General features: G+C 61.6%; 1 protein-coding gene and 1 long non-coding RNA gene across 2 annotated transcripts; one reads left to right on the top strand and one right to left on the bottom strand.

Moving 5' to 3' along the window:
• Positions 1–1,430: 1,430 nt before the first annotated feature.
• LOC106004297 lies at positions 1,431–5,444 on the bottom strand. Its single transcript, XR_001177268.2, has 3 exons — positions 5,361–5,444; positions 2,045–2,186; positions 1,431–1,594 (listed from the first exon to the last, which is right to left on the bottom strand). It is a non-coding gene; the product is annotated as an uncharacterized LOC106004297 (long non-coding RNA).
• A 720-nt stretch (positions 5,445–6,164) lies between these two features.
• RHBG (Rh family B glycoprotein) lies at positions 6,165–15,733 on the top strand. Its single transcript, XM_004778501.2, has 10 exons — positions 6,165–6,462; positions 11,026–11,212; positions 11,686–11,836; positions 11,947–12,094; positions 12,990–13,156; positions 13,436–13,573; positions 13,699–13,832; positions 14,133–14,254; positions 15,131–15,204; positions 15,362–15,733. Exons 1-10 carry the CDS (start codon positions 6,276–6,278, stop codon positions 15,428–15,430), a joined length of 1,377 nt encoding a protein of 458 aa, XP_004778558.1. The 5' UTR covers positions 6,165–6,275; the 3' UTR covers positions 15,431–15,733.
• The last annotated feature ends 1,057 nt before the right edge of the window (positions 15,734–16,790 follow it).

The following is a 16,790-nucleotide window of genomic DNA, read 5'->3' as shown; positions in this document are numbered from 1 at the left end:
GACCCACAGAAACATAGCCAGTTCCCCTTCGACAAAGGAGTAAATAAAGGTAATCCAATGGAGAAAGGATAGTCTTTTCTTCTTCTTTTTAAAAATTTTATTTACTTATTTGACAGAGAGAGACACAACGAGAGAGGGAACACAAGCAGAGGGAGTGTGAGAGGGAGAAGCAGGCTTCCCGAGGAGCAGGGAGCCCAAAGTGGGACTCGATCCCAGGGCCCTGGGATCATGACCTGAGCTGAAGGCAGAGGCTCAATGACTGGGCCACCCAGGTGCCCCGGAGAGTCCTTTCAGTGGTGTTGGAATAGCTGGACATCAACATGCACACGTGAATCTAGACTCCATTCTCTCTCACCCCATGTGCAGTCCTTCAGGAAACCCTGTCAGTTCTAGCTTCCAAGTCTACCCGGAGCCTGACTGCTTCCTCCTCTTCCATGTCACCATGACCACCGGCTCTTGCCTGGATGGTGCTGGCTGCTCAGCTGGCTGCCTGCTTCCACTTACACGCACGCTTGTGCTCCCCAGGCAGCCAGAAGCTCCTTTACAGTAGTAAGTCAGATCATGTGACTCCCCTGCTCTTAACTCCTTGGTTGCCTCCCATTATCCCTACAGAGAAGTCATGCTCCTTACCAGGGCCCTGAGTGCTCCGTGTGCGGCCCACGTCTCCCTGCGCCACCCCCTCACTCCCCACACAGCTGCCCTGCCCTCCATGCTGTTCCCTCAGCCCAGGGGTCCGTAGGAGCCCCTTTCTGGCTCCCTGCCTGCGTCTCCTGAGTCTCCCAAGGCCATCCCCAGCAGCCCAGTCTCACTCCCCCTTCCTTTCTGTCCCTCCGTCCGCCTGCCGGCCTCATCTGCATGTTATAGAGCTATTTGTGTGTGTTTCCCGCAGCTCCCCCACTAGAAAAGCATCTCCTTGAGGGCAAGGTCAGTGTCTGTTGTTCACTGCTGTATCCCCAGGGGTAAAGCCAGGCCTGCTTGACCTTGTGAAGTGTGGTTCCATAAACAGCTAGGGAGGGAAGGGCTGAGTGGCTATGATTTTGCTTACCAGCATCACGAGCCCCAGATTTCACATCCTGCCTGGGTCTCAGGGGTCTCGGACTCAGGCAGGCCTGCAGGACAGAGACCCAGAGCAGGCAGCCTGCATCCTACGTGTGCACCAGACAAGGTGAAGTTCTCCAGTGTGACGGCTTAGCCCAGTCCCTCTTCTGCAGCCAGGAGCTTCCTAGAGCCAGGAGCCCTTGTCAGGTGGTAGGGACTCAGCTTGCCACCTCCATCCCAGCTGCTTCTGCCCAACTGTGGACGACCCCCACCAGGCCCCGGACAGAAATCTCATCCAGTCATTCCATCCTGGGTCATATGGGAACATCTCGGCTCAGTTGCTCCCTTTCCAGAGAAGAGAGGTGTTCATCAAAACTCACCTTTGGGGAAGACTGGCAGGGAGCATGGGGCTGGCTAGGAGAGGGAGTCCTTGGACTCCCCGCAGAGGGAAACAGTAGGACGTGAGCTGGCTCTCCCAGTGGGTCCGGGATGGACCGTGGTTCTGGTTGGTTCCATGGTGGTGGTGGAGTCCTTGGGAGCACTGAGGAAAAAGAAGCTGCGGTGGGGGGTGGGGGGAAGACACAGAGTGTTCTGTCCTGGCCCCCTTTGACAGTAGTCACACCCATATGACCCTTTCCCTCCTGGCTTTCCTCTTAAAGGGGCCCACTCAGGCACTTGAGGGTTAAATGAACACCCTTCCTTTTGTGTTCATTTTCTTTTCTTTTTAAGATTTTATTTATTTATTTGACAGAGATCACAAGTAGGCAGAGAGGCAGGCAGAGAGAGAGGGGGAAGCAGGCTCCCCGCTGAGCAGAGAGCCTGATGCGAGGCTGGATCCCAGGACCCCGGGATCATGACCTGAGCTGAAGGCAGAGGCTTTAACCCACTGAGCCACCCAGGCACCCCCTTCCTTTTGTGTTCAAACTAAGGACTGAGGGCCAGTTTCCCCACGTCCCTAGCAGTGCACAGATTTCCCCTAAGGCAAAGAAATGGCCATAAGGCTTACTTGCAGGTTTCCTTATGAACAGCGGTAATCACCGTGAGCTTTGCTTCTGAGGACACATGGCCGGTCACATGCTCCCTGGACACTGACACGTACTCCCTGGACACTGATGCTCACGATAGCCCCTGGGAGGTGAGTTCCCTCCCTGTAGCAGGCGAGGAAACAGAGGTTGGAGGCTTGGTAAACAACTTGTTCAAAATCTCTCTGGGGCCAAGCTGAGACTGACTTACGTCCTTGCGTTCCATATGTCCTTCCGTCCTTACGCCCTTCCCTCTGCACTTTGCGGTTTCCCAAAACTTTTACTGATCGGGGATTGAACTCAGACCCCCAGCAGGTTAGGCAAGGACTGTACTTTGGAAACACGGCTACCGTCAAGCCTTAGTGACTGAGACATTGTCTCCTCTGTCTTGGCGGCCCAAGAACAGGGCGCGGTTCTGTCCCATGTGGTGGCAACGGAGCGTGGGGGAGACGTCCGCCAGAATCCAGCACAGCACCTGGCCCGTCGCCAGAATGCAGATAGAGTGTTAAACACATGAAAAAAAATGGGGGGCTTAAGATCAAGAAAGCAATCTGTCTTTTACAGCACCCTAAGTGGATGAGGCCCTGGGCAGAGAAAGCTAGATCTAATTTTCACCATGCCGGGGAAGTAAAAACAGCAGTGTTTTACACGGTGCTGCCGTGGCTGTGGTCTTCAGGGGGGTCTGACAGCGGCGATTCATCCAGCCCCAGAAAATGGGCATCCAGGAGCACTCCAGCCTCGCCTCTTCTCTCTTCATACCAGAGCGCTGCATGAGAAGAACCCCCCTCCTCCACCCCAGGTGTGAAATTGGGCTAGATCTCAACATAAGCATCACTTCCTCCGGGAAACCTTCCCTGACCACCCCACCATGGTTAGCAGCACGGGTTAGCACCGGGGCCAGGACACCCTCGGCCCTCCGCAGCCTGATCCTGCCCCTTCATTTACACCCCCCCCCAGGGCAACCCCACAGTTACTCAGTAACCCAAGCCCTGGGCCCAAGCCAAGGACCGCAGGGTCCTCCCTGGGCCAGGGCAAGCAGCCCCCAGCAGTTCCCCTTGGCCACCCTCCACGTGTCCAGCTGCTGAGTGGAACCTGAAGAAGGGAGGTCCACGACGGGGCAGACCCCCAGGCTGCAGGATGCGAGCGGCTAACAGACTCAGGGGCCCTTTGGGGGAGGGGTGGCGTGGAGAGAGGACTGAGAAACAAAGCCCCCTTCCACCAGAGCTTCCAGGCCCAGAGGACGCAGGGGGAGGGCAGGGGCCCTGAGAGCGCTTGGATGGAGCCTCTTCCTTTTGGGTGGTGGGCCAGGGAGGACCTCGCAGGTGGACGCCTGTCGGGGGGACCCTCAGAAGGGGAGGACTATCAGGATCTTGCCCTCTGCTGGGCCAGGGGTGACACAGGCTGGTACCACCATTTGTTAAAATATAATGATCTTTCCATACAGCGGGGCAAACAGATGGAACCCAGATGTCTATGTTCCACGGCTGGCCCGGCTCTTCTGGCCCTCTAGACCTCCCAATATCCAGTAGATCCCACAGAGGTCTCTGTAGGCCTCCAGGACCCAGCTGTGTTACCCATGTTGACTAGAGTCTTGGGTCATGGCCCTAGGCCCTGGCCCAGGGTTGGGACTAAGTGAATTGTTGTTGGACGCATGAACGAACCACGGAGGAGGGGGAATCTGCAATCCGGAGGCGTTCAGAGACTAAGAGAGACAATAGGTGAGGAAGAGATGGGACAGGCTCCCAGAAGATGCTGGGAGGTCCCAACCCACTCCTTCCTGCTCTCACCGGTTCTGCAGCTTATGAGGGCCTGCCCAGACCCTGCCTGGGCAACCCGAAGAAGCCCCCACTCCCAGACAGTGCCCAGGAAGCAAGCCGCATCCCTGGGGCAGAAGGCTGGCTCCGGGAAAATACCCCAGATGAATCGTCCGAGAATCATTATCCAAAGGCTGCTGACCAGACATCCCCCCCCCACCCCGACCCCTGCAGCAGGAGCTAGAAAACAGCCTTCCTGCTGACCAAGTAGTGCCAGAGAGCTCCGGGCCACGAGCCAGGGGCCGCAGAAGGCCAGAGAGCCTGCTTGGGCTGCCGGGAGCAGTCCCAGAGGCTGACCCCTGCCCTCCCAGGACTCCTTGGCTGGTCACTTACTTAGGTCAGGAAACCGGACACCTAGAATCCAGCAGTTGCCCGGAGCCCACGCGGGGCTGGAGGCTAAAGCAGACGGTGGGAAGTGCAGAGGGGATGAGCCGCACAGACGGGACGCAAGAAGGAGGGGCAGGGACCGCACCGTCACACCTGTCCCTGCACATTCCTGAGAAGGGACAAGCCCCCTTGTGCAGGGACCGCACCGTCACACCTGTCCCTGCACATTCCTGAGAAGGGACAAGCCCCCTTGTGCAGGGACCGCACCGTCACACCTGTCCCTGCGCATTCCTGAGAAGGGACAAACCCCCTTGCGGGCAGGAGCCCCACCTGACACCTGCTGGGGGGAGTAGCTGGTCCCTGGGACCCTCAGCCACGGCCTCCGGGATGGCAGCTCTTCCTTTGCCGCCAGGGACGAGCCCTGCCCACACAACAGCCCCCTCAGACCTGGCTGGGCAGCGGGGAGGACACAGGGCTTCCCAACCCACCGGCCCCACTGAGACGCCCGTCGACTTCTCTTCTTTGAAGCCCCTTGTGGCCTTCAGGTGTCAGAACCAACAGTGCCAGGGTCTTCCCCCCGTGACAGCCTCCAGTGGCCCCGCGCCCATGGGCTGAGGCCGCGTGCCTCTGCGGGGCCTTCAAGATCTTTCTAGACCCCCCACCCCCAGCTTCAGTCCCTGAACACCCTGGACACTCCCGGGGCAGGCTTCCGTCTTTGCAGGTCCCTTTCTTGAAATGTCCCCTCCTCCTTCTTGGAATGCCCAATTTCTAGGTTGTCCTTCTAGAGCGCCTGCAGACACGACCTCCCAGGAAGCAGCTCACGTCTGTGCCCAACCTCACCCCTGCTCCCGTGGGTTCTGCTGCCTCTCTTCCTGGGCCCCCTTGGGCTCTGTACTTCCTAAGGTCCCACATTCACCCCAGTGGGAATTCAGTTCCCTCCTAGGTGCTCTTGGAGGGAGGCAGGGCTCATGTGGTTCGTCTCCAAAGCCTGGCTCTCAGTAGGCGTCAGTCAGTCTGTGTTCTTACTGTCTGTCTCCCAGGACCCCAGCCACCGTAGACCTCGCCCATGTTAGAAGCGGCTCCTGACTCCAGGCTAAGACCCTTTTCCATCTAGCGTTCCTTCTTTCCAGCTGCTGAGGCAGAGGCCAGGTGTCCTCACCCCTGTGCAGGCGTCCAGGGAGCCCAGCTGTCACCGCGGCCCGCTGCTGGGCAGGCTGGGATGCAGACCGGGGTGGGAGACCCAGAAGGCTTCGGGCCCAAGGGAGGGACTGTGCTGCTGAGGCCCAGACACCCCCAGTCAGGTTAATCATCAATGCCTGGCCAGTCTCTTTGCCTCCCTTCTCCATCTGGTTTTTTCAGTTGGGAAAAGACTGAGTAAGCCCTCCACTGTCCCTGGTGGTAATCCTGGAGGGGCCAGGCCGGGGCCTTAAAGGGCCTCTTCCTTGGGAAACACTCTCTAAACTAATGCCACGTTCGAAGGGCAGGGTCCTCTCTTCCCCCGACTCCACCTGCTCCTTCAGCTGCGCCCCACCAGGGCAGGTCACAGGCCATCTCCAAGGACCTGTCCCAACCCGAAGAGCGGGAGAGACAGCTGGGCCAAGGGAGACAGGAACTGGGGGTCCCTAATAACCCCCTCCCCGCCCGGACGTTGTCCCACCTCAGGCCTCGGACACAGGCCTTTGCCACCCTGGTTCCGCACCTGCGGGGGCTGGGGCTTTGAGCTGTGGCCGAGCCTCGGCGTGGGCCTGGGTCTGACTCTGGTGGGCGGGGCCTGGCTCCGGTAGGTGGGGCCGAGCCTCGGGCGTGGACCGGGGTCTGGCTCCTGTGGGCGGGGCCTGGCTCCGGTAGGTGGGGCCGAGCCTCGGGCGTGGAACGGGATCTGGCTCCTGTGGGCGGGGCCTGGCTCCGGTAGGTGGGGCCGAGCCTCGGGCGTGGACCGGGGTCTGGCTCCGGTGGGCGGGGCCTGATCCGGGGGCGGGGCCTGGCCCGGGTGGAACCTGCCGCACGGAGCCGGGATAGTCCGCCCTGCGCGCCCCGAGAGGGAGCCGGAGCCGGGGACTGGAAGCCCCTATCCATGGCCGGGTCCCCCCGCCGCGCCGAGGGCCGGCGACTGCAGCTGCCCCTGCTGTGCCTCCTCCTCCAGGGCGCCACCGCCATCCTCTTTGCCGCCTTTGTCCGCTACAACCCCGAAACCGACGCCGCGCTCTGGCACTGGGGCAATCACAGTCACGCGGACAACGAATTTTACTTTCGCTACCCAAGTGAGTGCGGGTGAGGGCGCGGGGAGCAAAGACCCCAAGGTCCGCGGTGTCTCGGGCGTCTCTACCCCCGGAGGGCAACACTCTCTCGGAGAAGAAGGTGCCCCAGATTCATAATGACAGCCTTTCACTGGTGTCTGCGGTGTCCGGACATTGTGCCGGGGGCCGCACATGTATTATCTCCCTTAGTCCACGACGTGGACAGGGATGGGGAAACCCAGGCTCGAGGAGATTAGTTGGCTGCTTAAGGTTTGGGCTGCCAGAGTTGAGGGAGCAGGGATTCAAACCCAGATCCGAGCTGGAGGTGCTCCCTGTCTCCCCTCCCAGCTGGCGTGACTGGGCTTTGCAGGGCTGTTCCCAGACGGGCTCTGCAGGGCCTCCACCCTGATCCCAGGCAGAGCGTCCTCCCTGTGGGGAGTGGTGTGCGGAAGGTGGTAATGGCAGGTACTCGCTATGAAGGCAGCCGAGTCGGTGGCACAGAGGCGTTTCCTCCCCAGCCACTCAAAGCTGGCCCTTCTGGAGTCCGAGAGAGAGGACACCACCACCGACCACAGCTCTGAGAAGGAAGCCTGGCAGGGTCATTAGCCCATTTCCTGGGGGAGGAAGCTGAGGCTCAGAGGGCCTGTGACTTGCCTGTAATCACCCATCAGGTGAATGGCAGAGCAGGAACTGGGACTCGGGCTTCCCAAGCAACATCCCCTGCTGGGGACAGAGCCTCTCTCTCAAGGTTGGGGCCACATCTTGGGACCAAAAATACCAGCTCTCCAGACTTCATCACCATTGCTGGGCAGGGCTCCTCTCGGCCTCAGTTTTCCCCGTCTGGGCAATGGGAAGAAGGAAGCTTCAGTTTGCGGGATGCACATGCAAACAAGGCCCGGAGTGTGGGAGTCTCTTCTATAAACCCTGGTCTGTCATTACCCTGCTTTTCCTATGCTGAGCTGGTGTCAGGCTGTCCCCACCTGACCCTCTCCCGGTCCCGACCCCGATGCAGTGAGGCTGCCGATGCTGAGGGCATAGAGGGTGAGATGCACCGGGCCCCAGCTCGAAGTGCCAGATCCCCAGACCCCCAGGCCCCCAGCCGTCCTCTGCAGGGGCTGCAGATCTCCCGTGTTTCCCAGACGGCTGGATGGCAGGCTCTCGGGTCGCGCGTTTGCCCAGAGAGGTAGAGAGTGGGGAGGAAACAGCTCTCAAGCTGAGAGAAGTGAGCTCTTGTCCGAGGGTCTGACCTGGCTGCCTGCCAGGACCCTGTATTTGCTCCTCCCGGAGGGCTTCAAGGCCTCAGTGCCTTGCTTGCCTCAGGGTTCTCCCCGAAACACCCCAGCCAGTTGCCCCTCTGTTTCGGCGGGGGGCAGGGCTCTCCTGCAACACGCAACTCTCCCTGGGCCGCAGTAAGGATAGGAGTGGAGATCCTACCGCTTTGATGTCCTAGGTTTCTATCCCTGTGGACTTGGGACCCTGGTGTGGGGGGAGGTCGGGGTGGAGGGAAGTGTGAGGTCTCTGGAGCCTGGGGCTTTGATGAGCCGGGTCTTCCCCTGCCCCTGAGTCCAGGGGAAGGGGTCAGGGCCAGAGGGAGGCGTAGCCACCGCCCTTTGGTTCGGGAGATGAAAGGGAGTTCTGCAGCTGGTGTTGAGCCGTGGGGCTAACGTGCCAAGGGCACGGCCGCTCTGAGGTTCCGTCTGACCTCTCGCCGAAGGAGGGACCCGCAGAGCCCATCTGGTTCACTCGCCTCAGGTGTGCAGAGACAGCCAGAGAGCTCAGGGGGCTACCCAAGATCACACAGCAAGTCAGCCAGGCTTGAGCCAGGTCCCCTAGCCGCCCAGCTGCGGCAACTCCTCCTGTCCCATGAGGCAAGTCATGGAAATAAGATAGAGGAGAAAAGGCAAGTTGATGGGGGACACGGCCACAGCCATGAGAAAGAGTCTCAGAAAACGGTATGGGCAGGTCCTGTGTCACATGCCTCTGAGAGCTTAGCTCTGGGGAGAGGGGTTAGGACAGGTGGAATGGGGGTCTTCTTGGGAGACGTGGGGGAGGGGACGTGACTGGACCGGAGTGGTCTGTGACCTCTGGGAGGAGGAGGGAGTCGAGTGTGAGAGGAGGTGGACCCCCAGGTCACCACTCCCTTTCCTCTGCTGGGCGTGTTTATAGCCCCACTTTACAGGTAAGGAAACCAAGGCTCACAGAGGTTAAGTGACTTGTCCGTGGTCACCCAGTCCAGCTCTAAGTGCCCCCTTGTTCCTTGTTATTTTGCTCAGGAGCCAACGAGTGGATTGGGCAGGAGCAGTCAGGGAAGGAGGCAGGGTAATGGGTATCTCTAGGGACTTTTATCTTTTCTCCAACCAAAGGTGCATGGGTTTGGTGGCCACAGCCAATGGAGAGTCTGCGGAATGCCCCGCTGTGAAGGAGATTTTTTAATGTTTAGACTCCAGTTGAAAGGTCAAGGGACTGAGTTGTAATTGAAAACAAGCCCAGAGCAGGAGATATAAATATTATTGCCAGTTAAGACAAGTGCTGGGGCAGTTTCTGCTCGTCAGGGTCACGGAGCCCAGCAACCAAGGCCCCTTTGCCATCCAGCTGTCCTTGGACAAAAGAACAGACATGGCAACCCCTTTACTGTTTCCCACAAGGAGAAAAGAAGCCAGACAGCAAGGCCTCAAAGAACTTAGGGCACAGGCTGCCTTCCAGGTGGCTCTTCTCCTTTTTTGCTGGGTTTTAAGATCTGAGAGGGAGGACAGAGCTGGTGACTCGGCGGCGCACAGTGCTGGAGAAGTGGCACGGTGCTGGGGACACTTCGCAAAGGCAGCGGACCCCCAGGCCCTTACCCCTTGGGCAGCTGGGGGTGGGGGGCAGCTGAGCCCCAGACCCACCCAGCCATCTGCAGGGGCTTGCAACGTCCTTTCCTGTCAGCCCACACCCAGCACAAGAAAAATCTGCTTCTCCTGAAGCTGCGGATCGCGTGTACGGTCCAGCAATACACGTTTGGCCTCTGCCGGTGCTTCTTCAGACGAAAGAAAAAGGGGACCGTGATTTTTTTTCCTTTATGATCTCCCTCTCTCTACAAGAGAGCTGAGGTCGTTTACAACAAACACATAATGAGGACGAGAAAAGAAAAGCCGAGACGCAGAACATAATGAATAGTAGTCATCAGGAATGAGTGCCTCCGTGGTCCCAGCGGCAATCCCGGTGTGGCTCGGTCGGAGCTTCCAGGCAGCCAAGAGAAAAAGGAAATGCAACCAGTTATGTGTTCTCCCCGGAGGCTAGGAGGGCTTCCGCGCGTGGGTCCCTGGTTCTCCGACGTCTATGTTGGACGCTCCCTGAGGGCAGGTGCAGTGGCAGCTGCGGTGACAGCCGTGTCCCCAGAGCCTGGTGCCCCAGTTCTTAGTAAATCTCTGTCAGGGGAATGTGGCGGAAGCAGCCAGGGGCCCTGGGGGAGGTGACATTGGCTAGGACTAAGTTCCAAGGGAGATTTCTCACGTGGAGCTCTAAAAGGGGAGTTTAGGGTCAGAGTTGACCCCGTTTCTCAATAGCTTGTTGACACTGTGTGATTTCTGACCACACTCATGACTCTCCCCTAGCATTTCTCAGTTAAAGCCAAAGACCCCGCACGGAATTCCTCCAAAAGACCGAGCAGGGCCGGCCGGCCGCGAGCCGCACTAGGTCACGTCTCAAACCCTGTTTACACGGAGTGAGGGAGGGGTGCGGGCACACACAGACACCGAAGCAAACCGCTGCCGTGTAACGCGTCCCCAGCGTCCCTGTAGACGTGGGTATCAGCCTCACGTCTATTCGCCTATTTCGCAAGCAGGAAGCGTCCTATCTCCCTGCCCAGAAACTCACTGGCACTGTGTGACACCGCGTGGGATGAATCCAGCCAAGTCTTCTATAAAGTTAACATACACACTTATAGAAAGAAACACGCAAAAGAGCAGAACCCTCCTGCCCCGAGCCTCTGTAAGGCACAGATCCAGGGTCCCGTTGGCAGTGTCCCAGCAGCCCCGCCCCCCCGTTCCTGTCCCCGTCCCCGCCCCCATCCCTGAGGAATTCTCTGTTCACAATTGGAGCTATTCCCCCCCCAATAAATAAAGTTGTTTCATAAATTGTTTTTAAAAAGTTTAAAATCCTCAAAACGGAGAGAGGCACAGATTCCGAAGTCTGAGGAATGGAGATTGACACGGAGGAGGAATTCCCAGCAGAAAGGGAAAAATCGGACGAAGTGCGAAGGGGGAGCCAATTTGGAGCCCGGGGTGGGGGGTCAGGGGCTGCCGCAGGGCAGAGCTTGGGCAGGAGGGCCCCGTCAGGGGTGGGAAGACGGGCCAGAGGAGAGAGCAGGAGGCTGGGCTCCGGGCTCCCACATGGGGACAGCAGGGAGGGCGGCGGGGGGGGGGGGGGGGTGGTGACCCAGGCTGGGGGGGTGACCCAGGCTGGGGGGTCCCCGCCGCAGCTGGGGGGTCTCAGAGGGCCGGTCGGCTCCAGCCTCTGGGCGCCCCAGCTGGCAAGGGCTGACCCCTGCCCCGCGGCAGGGCGGCTGTGGGGGTGGACGGCACCGAGCAGCTGTGAGTGCCCCCGCAGGTTTCCAGGACGTGCACGCCATGGTGTTCGTGGGCTTCGGCTTCCTCATGGCCTTCCTGCAGCGCTATGGCTTCAGCAGCGTGGGCTTCACCTTCCTCCTGGCCGCCTTCGCCCTGCAGTGGTCCACGCTCATCCAGGGCTTCCTGCACTCCATGCACGGGGGCCGCATCCGTGTGGGCGTGCAGAGGTGGGCAGTGGTGGGCTCCCGGCTCCTCCCCAGCCCTGGGCTAGCTGGGAGGCCCCTGCCTGGCAGGGAGAGCCAGCCGCGGCCCTGTCCTTCAGTCGGCTCCCAGACCTGCGGGGGCTGCCCCAGGGGCCTGCCGGCTCCCTCGGCCGCGGCACACCCGGCCACACCTGGCCCTTTCTCTAAGCCCCTTCTTACCCAAGGGCTGTTGGGCGCATGGACGGCGTCCTGGGAAAGGAGGGGTTCGGGGCACTCCTGGTTCAGGATCTGGTCCTCCTGCCCCTTGTGGGCTTCGCACGCCACGTCCCAGAACCTCGCCGAGACTGCCTTCCTCGGCCACGAGCGGGGGCCACGGGAGCCCTTCCCACCCACCAGGGAAGGGCCCAGATGCCGGTGCTCCCGGCCTGCTGGCCCTGACCTGGGCCTCCGGGGCCCCCTTTGCCGGCCCCTCCCGCGCTTCTGTCCCGTGTCCCCAGCATGGTCAACGCGGACTTCTGTGCGGGGGCTGTGCTCATCTCCTTCGGCGCCGTCCTGGGCAGGACTGGGCCTGCTCAGCTGCTGCTCATGGCCCTGCTGGAGACCGTACTGTTCGGGATCAATGAGTTTGTGCTCCTCAGCCTCCTGGGGGTGAGTCGGGGGGGGGGGGCGTCAGGGCAAGGCCCAAGCTGGGAGAGCATGGGGCCGGCGGGGGGGGGGGGGCGGACGGCCGCCCCTACACGTCTGCTCTCCCTCCCCAGGTGAAGGACGCAGGAGGCTCCATGACTATCCACACCTTCGGGGCCTACTTCGGGCTGGTCCTCTCTCGGGTCCTCTACCGGCCTCAGCTGGAGAAGAGCAAACATCGCCAGGGCTCCATCTACCATTCCGACCTGTTTGCCATGATTGGTGAGGCTGGCCTGGGTGGGCGGGGGGGGGCTGGGGTGGCTAGAGAGGACCACCTCTAGGCGAGTTCTCAGGGTACTGCCTACAGTCCTTGGGGTCCTGCTGGGCTCTCCCTTCCAAGAGCCCGGGGTCTGCTCAGCAGTGTCAGCGGGTTTGTTTTTGTTCTGTTTTCGACATGTTCTTGGAACTCAGTCCTGGGATGTTCACACGCCCCAGACCCGTTCCCCAGCCCCAGACCAAGTCTGACGGCACCAATCCCTGCTTACAACTCTTCAGCCCCCACCCCAAGTCAGAGGCCAGGCTCCGCCCAGCACAGCTGCTCCCGCCATTCTCCCCATCTACCACCTCCAGGACTCTGCCCCTCACGCTGCCCGCCCCCGGCGATTTCCCAGAGGCCCCTGCACGCCCGGGGCGCAGGGAGGGGTCATGGGTCCCTCCTGGGAGCGGCTGGGGCTGACCGTCACCACCGCCTCCCCCTTCCAGGCACACGTCTCTGCCTTCACAGACAAGGCAGGAAAGGAAATGGAGATTTTATTGTCTCGTAGGTGGTACTGAAGAATGGCCAGAGGGCCTGGGCCCCCACAAAAAGGCTGGCTTTGCATTTTTTTTTTTAAGATTTTATTTGAAAGAAAGACAGAGATAGCGACAGAGAGCGCAAGCAGGGAGAGGATTGTGGGGCTCGATCGATCCCAGGACCCCGGGATCATGACCCAAAGGAGCCAAGGGGACGCTCAGCCCACTGAGCCTCCCAGGCGCCCCAGATTTTGCATTTCTCACTCACCTCCAGGTCTGTGGTGAAATGGGAGGGGTGTTTTGGCTGGAAGTCGGGGGCCCCCTCAGGAAGGCATGCTTCCCCGGGAGGCTTGCCCCCCAGCTCTCCTCTGGGCTCCCCATTTAGGCACCATCTTCCTGTGGGTCTTCTGGCCCAGCTTCAACTCGGCGCCCACCGTGCTGGGGGACGGGCAGCACCGGACAGCGCTCAACACGTACTACTCCCTGACGGCGAGCACCCTCGGCACCTTTGCCTTGTCGGCCCTGGTCGGGGAGCGGGGCCGGCTGGACATGGTAGGGGTGGAGGCCTCGGGGAGGCCTCGGGATGGGTCGGGGGAGGAGCATTGTGAGACCGTAAGGCCTGTTTTCCAAGAGAACAGGACTCAGCACAGGCCTGGGAACCAGATGTGCAGGGTCCTCGCAAGAGGAGACCTCGGGCCAGCTGGAGGGTTAGGGGTCAGTCGGCAGAGGGACTCTAGAGGCAGGAGATGCGGCTGTGCTGGACGGGGTGGGCCGGGCTGGGCGTGCCATCCGGAAGGGCCTCCCATGCCCCCCTCCCTGGTGCTGCCCCAGGTCCACATCCAGAACGCTGCGCTGGCCGGAGGGGTAGTGGTGGGGACAGCAGGTGAAATGATGCTGACGCCCTTTGGGGCCCTGGCAGCTGGCTTCCTGGCTGGGACGGTCTCCACGTTGGGATACAAGTTCTTCACGGTATGGACATCTCCCGGGGCCCTGGGCAGAGCACGGGGCACTCAGCCCCTTTCCTCCCCCATCTCCAACAGCCCAGGGCGGCGGGGGGGGCACTCAAGACTCATGACGGGTGTCCTGTCCTCCAGCCCATCCTCGAGGCAAAATTCAAAGTCCAAGACACATGTGGTGTCCACAACCTCCATGGGATGCCTGGAGTCCTGGGAGCCCTCCTGGGGGTCCTTGTGGCTGGGCTGGCCACCCACGAAGCTTATGGAGAAGGGTGAGTCCTCACCACCCCTGACCCTCCCCAAGTCATTATCCCCGCAGGGTGACCTCACTCACTCTCTTCCTCCTTTTGTGGACCAACACAAAAAGCACTGTTTTCATTCATTCGAATTACCCTTGGGACCAAAAGAGATCCTCAGACAGTTCTCAAAGCGTGTAGCGGTGTGCCAGCCCATGAGGGTGACAGGGTGTTCTGGGCTTCCTCGAGGTCCTTTGGCTGCATGAGGCCATGCAGTGCGCTGGCGCCCTGACCCTGGGCTCCAGCCCCGTGTCCCCCGACCCCCTCTCCCTGCAGCCTGGACAGCGTGTTTCCGCTCGTAGCCGCGGGCCGGCGCACCGCCACGTCCCAGGCCATCTACCAACTCTTCGGGCTGTTGGTCACACTGACATTTGCTTCCGTGGGTGGGGGCCTCGGAGGTGAGTGACCTTGGCTTTGGCGGGAGGCTGGCAGGAGCTCTGCGGGGCTCAGAAGACAGAGGAGGTCTGTCCCCCGGGGGACCGGCCAGCAGATCCCACGCCCTTGACGTTCATTGGCTCAGATAATTAGGGAGCACCTGCTTTGTGCCAGGGGTGGGGTGGGGTAGTAGAGTTCAGGGGTAACCTCATCTGGAAGTGGGCACCTGTTCCCTCCCGGTGCTCAGAGAAGGTGGGGAGCCGGCCAGGCACTGAGTTGAGTTGGTGTCTGGGGCTTCCCTGCACTGCCCGCTCCACCCACCAGAGGGCAGCCCGACCTCAGGCTGAGGTCCTGAAGGGGCCACTGGGCAAGGGGCAGGGTGCCGGGGTGGGGAACCCAGATCCATCCATGGAGGCGGACTGCCCACTGATGCCTGGTCAGACGGTCCTTCCCAATGTCTCGACTCGCTCCTTGTGGCCTTCAAAACAAAACCCATGACTCAGTATCCCCAGCCCTCCCTTCTCTCCCCCCGAGATTCTCGTGCCCCAACAAGGTTCGATGTGTTCCCTCGCATAATGTCTTACTCAGTAGACACTCTCTGCACCCCTCCTGCGGGAGGCCCCAGAGAGCTCAGGAGCTGTGTCACAGCGGGTCATGATAGGGTCCCCGACGTTCTGTGGGAAGGAGGGAGCCACGGGACTTCCCCACCATGCCCTGGGGGTCAGGTCCAGCTCACAGGGCTGCGGCGGGTACCCGGGAAGGGCCTTGCTGAGTCCTTGGCACAGGGTCCGATGCGCAAAAGGGCTGCCCCAATCCGGCTGTGACCCGTCGGTGGCAGGTGTCCTGGGGGGGCCCTTGGGCCTCCCCGCCCCTCACACCCCCCCCTACCCCCCAACCAGGCCTCCTGCTGAAGCTGCCCTTCCTGGGCTCCCCTGCGGACTCCCAGTGCTACGAGGACCAAGTTTACTGGGAGGTGAGGTGCCTGCGGCCCCTCGGACCCGAGCCTCCCTCCCGGCCTCACCTGCCTCTTGCCTTCCTGTCCGCTCCTTCTCTGGGGGACTCCTCCCGCCCCAGCTGGTCCTCAGCCCCTGGGGCTACCGCTTCACCTGCTCCCCACCCCTGCCCTCCAGGTGCCTGGGGAGCAGGAGGAGGAAGCCCAGGGCCCTCTGAGGGCAGAGGAGCCAGACAGCCGGGCCTGACTTGCTTCCAGCCCTGAGAGAGGACGCCCTGCGTTTAGAAGATGCTGACCGGCGACCGGCGACCGGCGACCGTAGGGAAGTTCTTTTCTAGCTCCTGTCCCTCCTGCTGCAAGAAAGGCTGAGAGCCGTCTGCGGCCCTGGGGACGGGGTGGTGGAAGGTGGGCAGATGGGGGCCGCACCTGGCCGAGGTCGAGGGAGATCTCACCCCCCCCCCCACTGGCCTGTCTAGTGAGGCAGCTGAAGCAGCCGTTTCAGCACGGTGTGCGCCAGGCAGGCTGTCGGGGTGATAAACACCACCCACACCAAGGACTCCGACTTCTTTTTTGTGCACTGGGCATGTGGGGGGCTCCTCTCTGGCTCTGACACACAGAGAACGTTGGACCTCGGGGCCAGCGACCTCCCTCCTCCCTGGGCCCATGGTTCTCCCTCTAGGAGGCCGAGTTCCTCCAGGTAGGTGCCCAGCCTAGGCTTGCTTGCCTCCAGGGATGGGGAGCTCATTCTCTCCCCAAAAGTCCATGTGTCCCAGGACAGCTGGCACTGCTGGCCAGGTCCTCCTGCCCCAGAACGGCAGCTGCTCCCACTCCTGACTTGGGCAGGCGCCTGCAGGGCCCAGAAGGGGAAGAGGGAGTTGTTTGCCACGGAGTCCCTGGAAGTAGCCCGCAGCCAGGCGCCCCTTCTGCCCCTGTCCGTGTGAGGCCCTGGGAGTGTGAAGCGCCCCCAGAGCGGCCGCGGGAGGGAAGGCAGCCCCCGGCCTGACCTCCTCTGACCACCAGAGGGCGCTCCGGGCCCGGCGCGGGAGCCGGTGTCCGTGACCCTCCGGCCCCCTCACTCCCAAACCCGTGTCCTTCCCGGAGGCTCCTGCTCTGCTCCCCAGCATGCCTGCCCCGTGTCTGTGTTGAGCCCCCCGTGTGTCAGGCGGGCTCCAGGGCTTCAGAGATCGTGCGACAGAGAGGCCCCCCAGCAGCGGGCGGGAGGGCCGGGACACCTCCACCCCGGCCGGCCCTTCCTCCGGACGTCGGCCGGAGCTGGAGACCAACAGCCGTTCAGACCCAAGGACTGCGGGCGTCAGGGGCAGCGGGTGCCCCCAGCAGGCGTCCTCCTCACTGTGTGGAGTTTGGCTGGGGAGCGAGATGGGGGCAGGAGCACCGCGAGCCCCGAGGGACCAGCGCCCCAGGGGACCGTCCCTGCCCCAGGAGCCCGTCAGCTTCGTCCTTCCCGCGTGGAGGCCCCCACGGCTGGCCAGGGTGGGCGGGTCATGGGGAGGCCCCTGAGCTGGAGCAGAAGGGTGACGGCCCAGATGGCAGGAGGGTCCCCTGTCCTGTCAGCCCCGGCGGGGATGGGGGCTGGGGGAGAGCTGAGG

Source organism: Mustela putorius, unplaced genomic scaffold (assembly GCF_011764305.1).
Source record: "Mustela putorius furo isolate JIRA1106 unplaced genomic scaffold, ASM1176430v1.1 tig00000997_pilon_pilon_pilon, whole genome shotgun sequence".
In the NCBI taxonomy this organism is placed as follows: domain Eukaryota; kingdom Metazoa; phylum Chordata; class Mammalia; order Carnivora; family Mustelidae; genus Mustela; species Mustela putorius.
This window is presented reverse-complemented; position numbering and strand designations above follow the sequence as displayed.

Excerpts from the sequence above, each read along its gene's own strand:
- RHBG (XM_004778501.2), top strand. The coding sequence starts at position 6,276 with ATGGCCGGGTCCCCCCGCCGCGCCGAGGGCCGGCGACTGCAGCTGCCC. Across the intron at positions 11,837-11,946 it reads TGCTCCTCAGCCTCCTGGGG|GTGAAGGACGCAGGAGGCTC; the intron begins GTGAGTCGGGGG and ends CTCCCTCCCCAG. Across the intron at positions 12,095-12,989 it reads CGACCTGTTTGCCATGATTG|GCACCATCTTCCTGTGGGTC; the intron begins GTGAGGCTGGCC and ends CTCCCCATTTAG.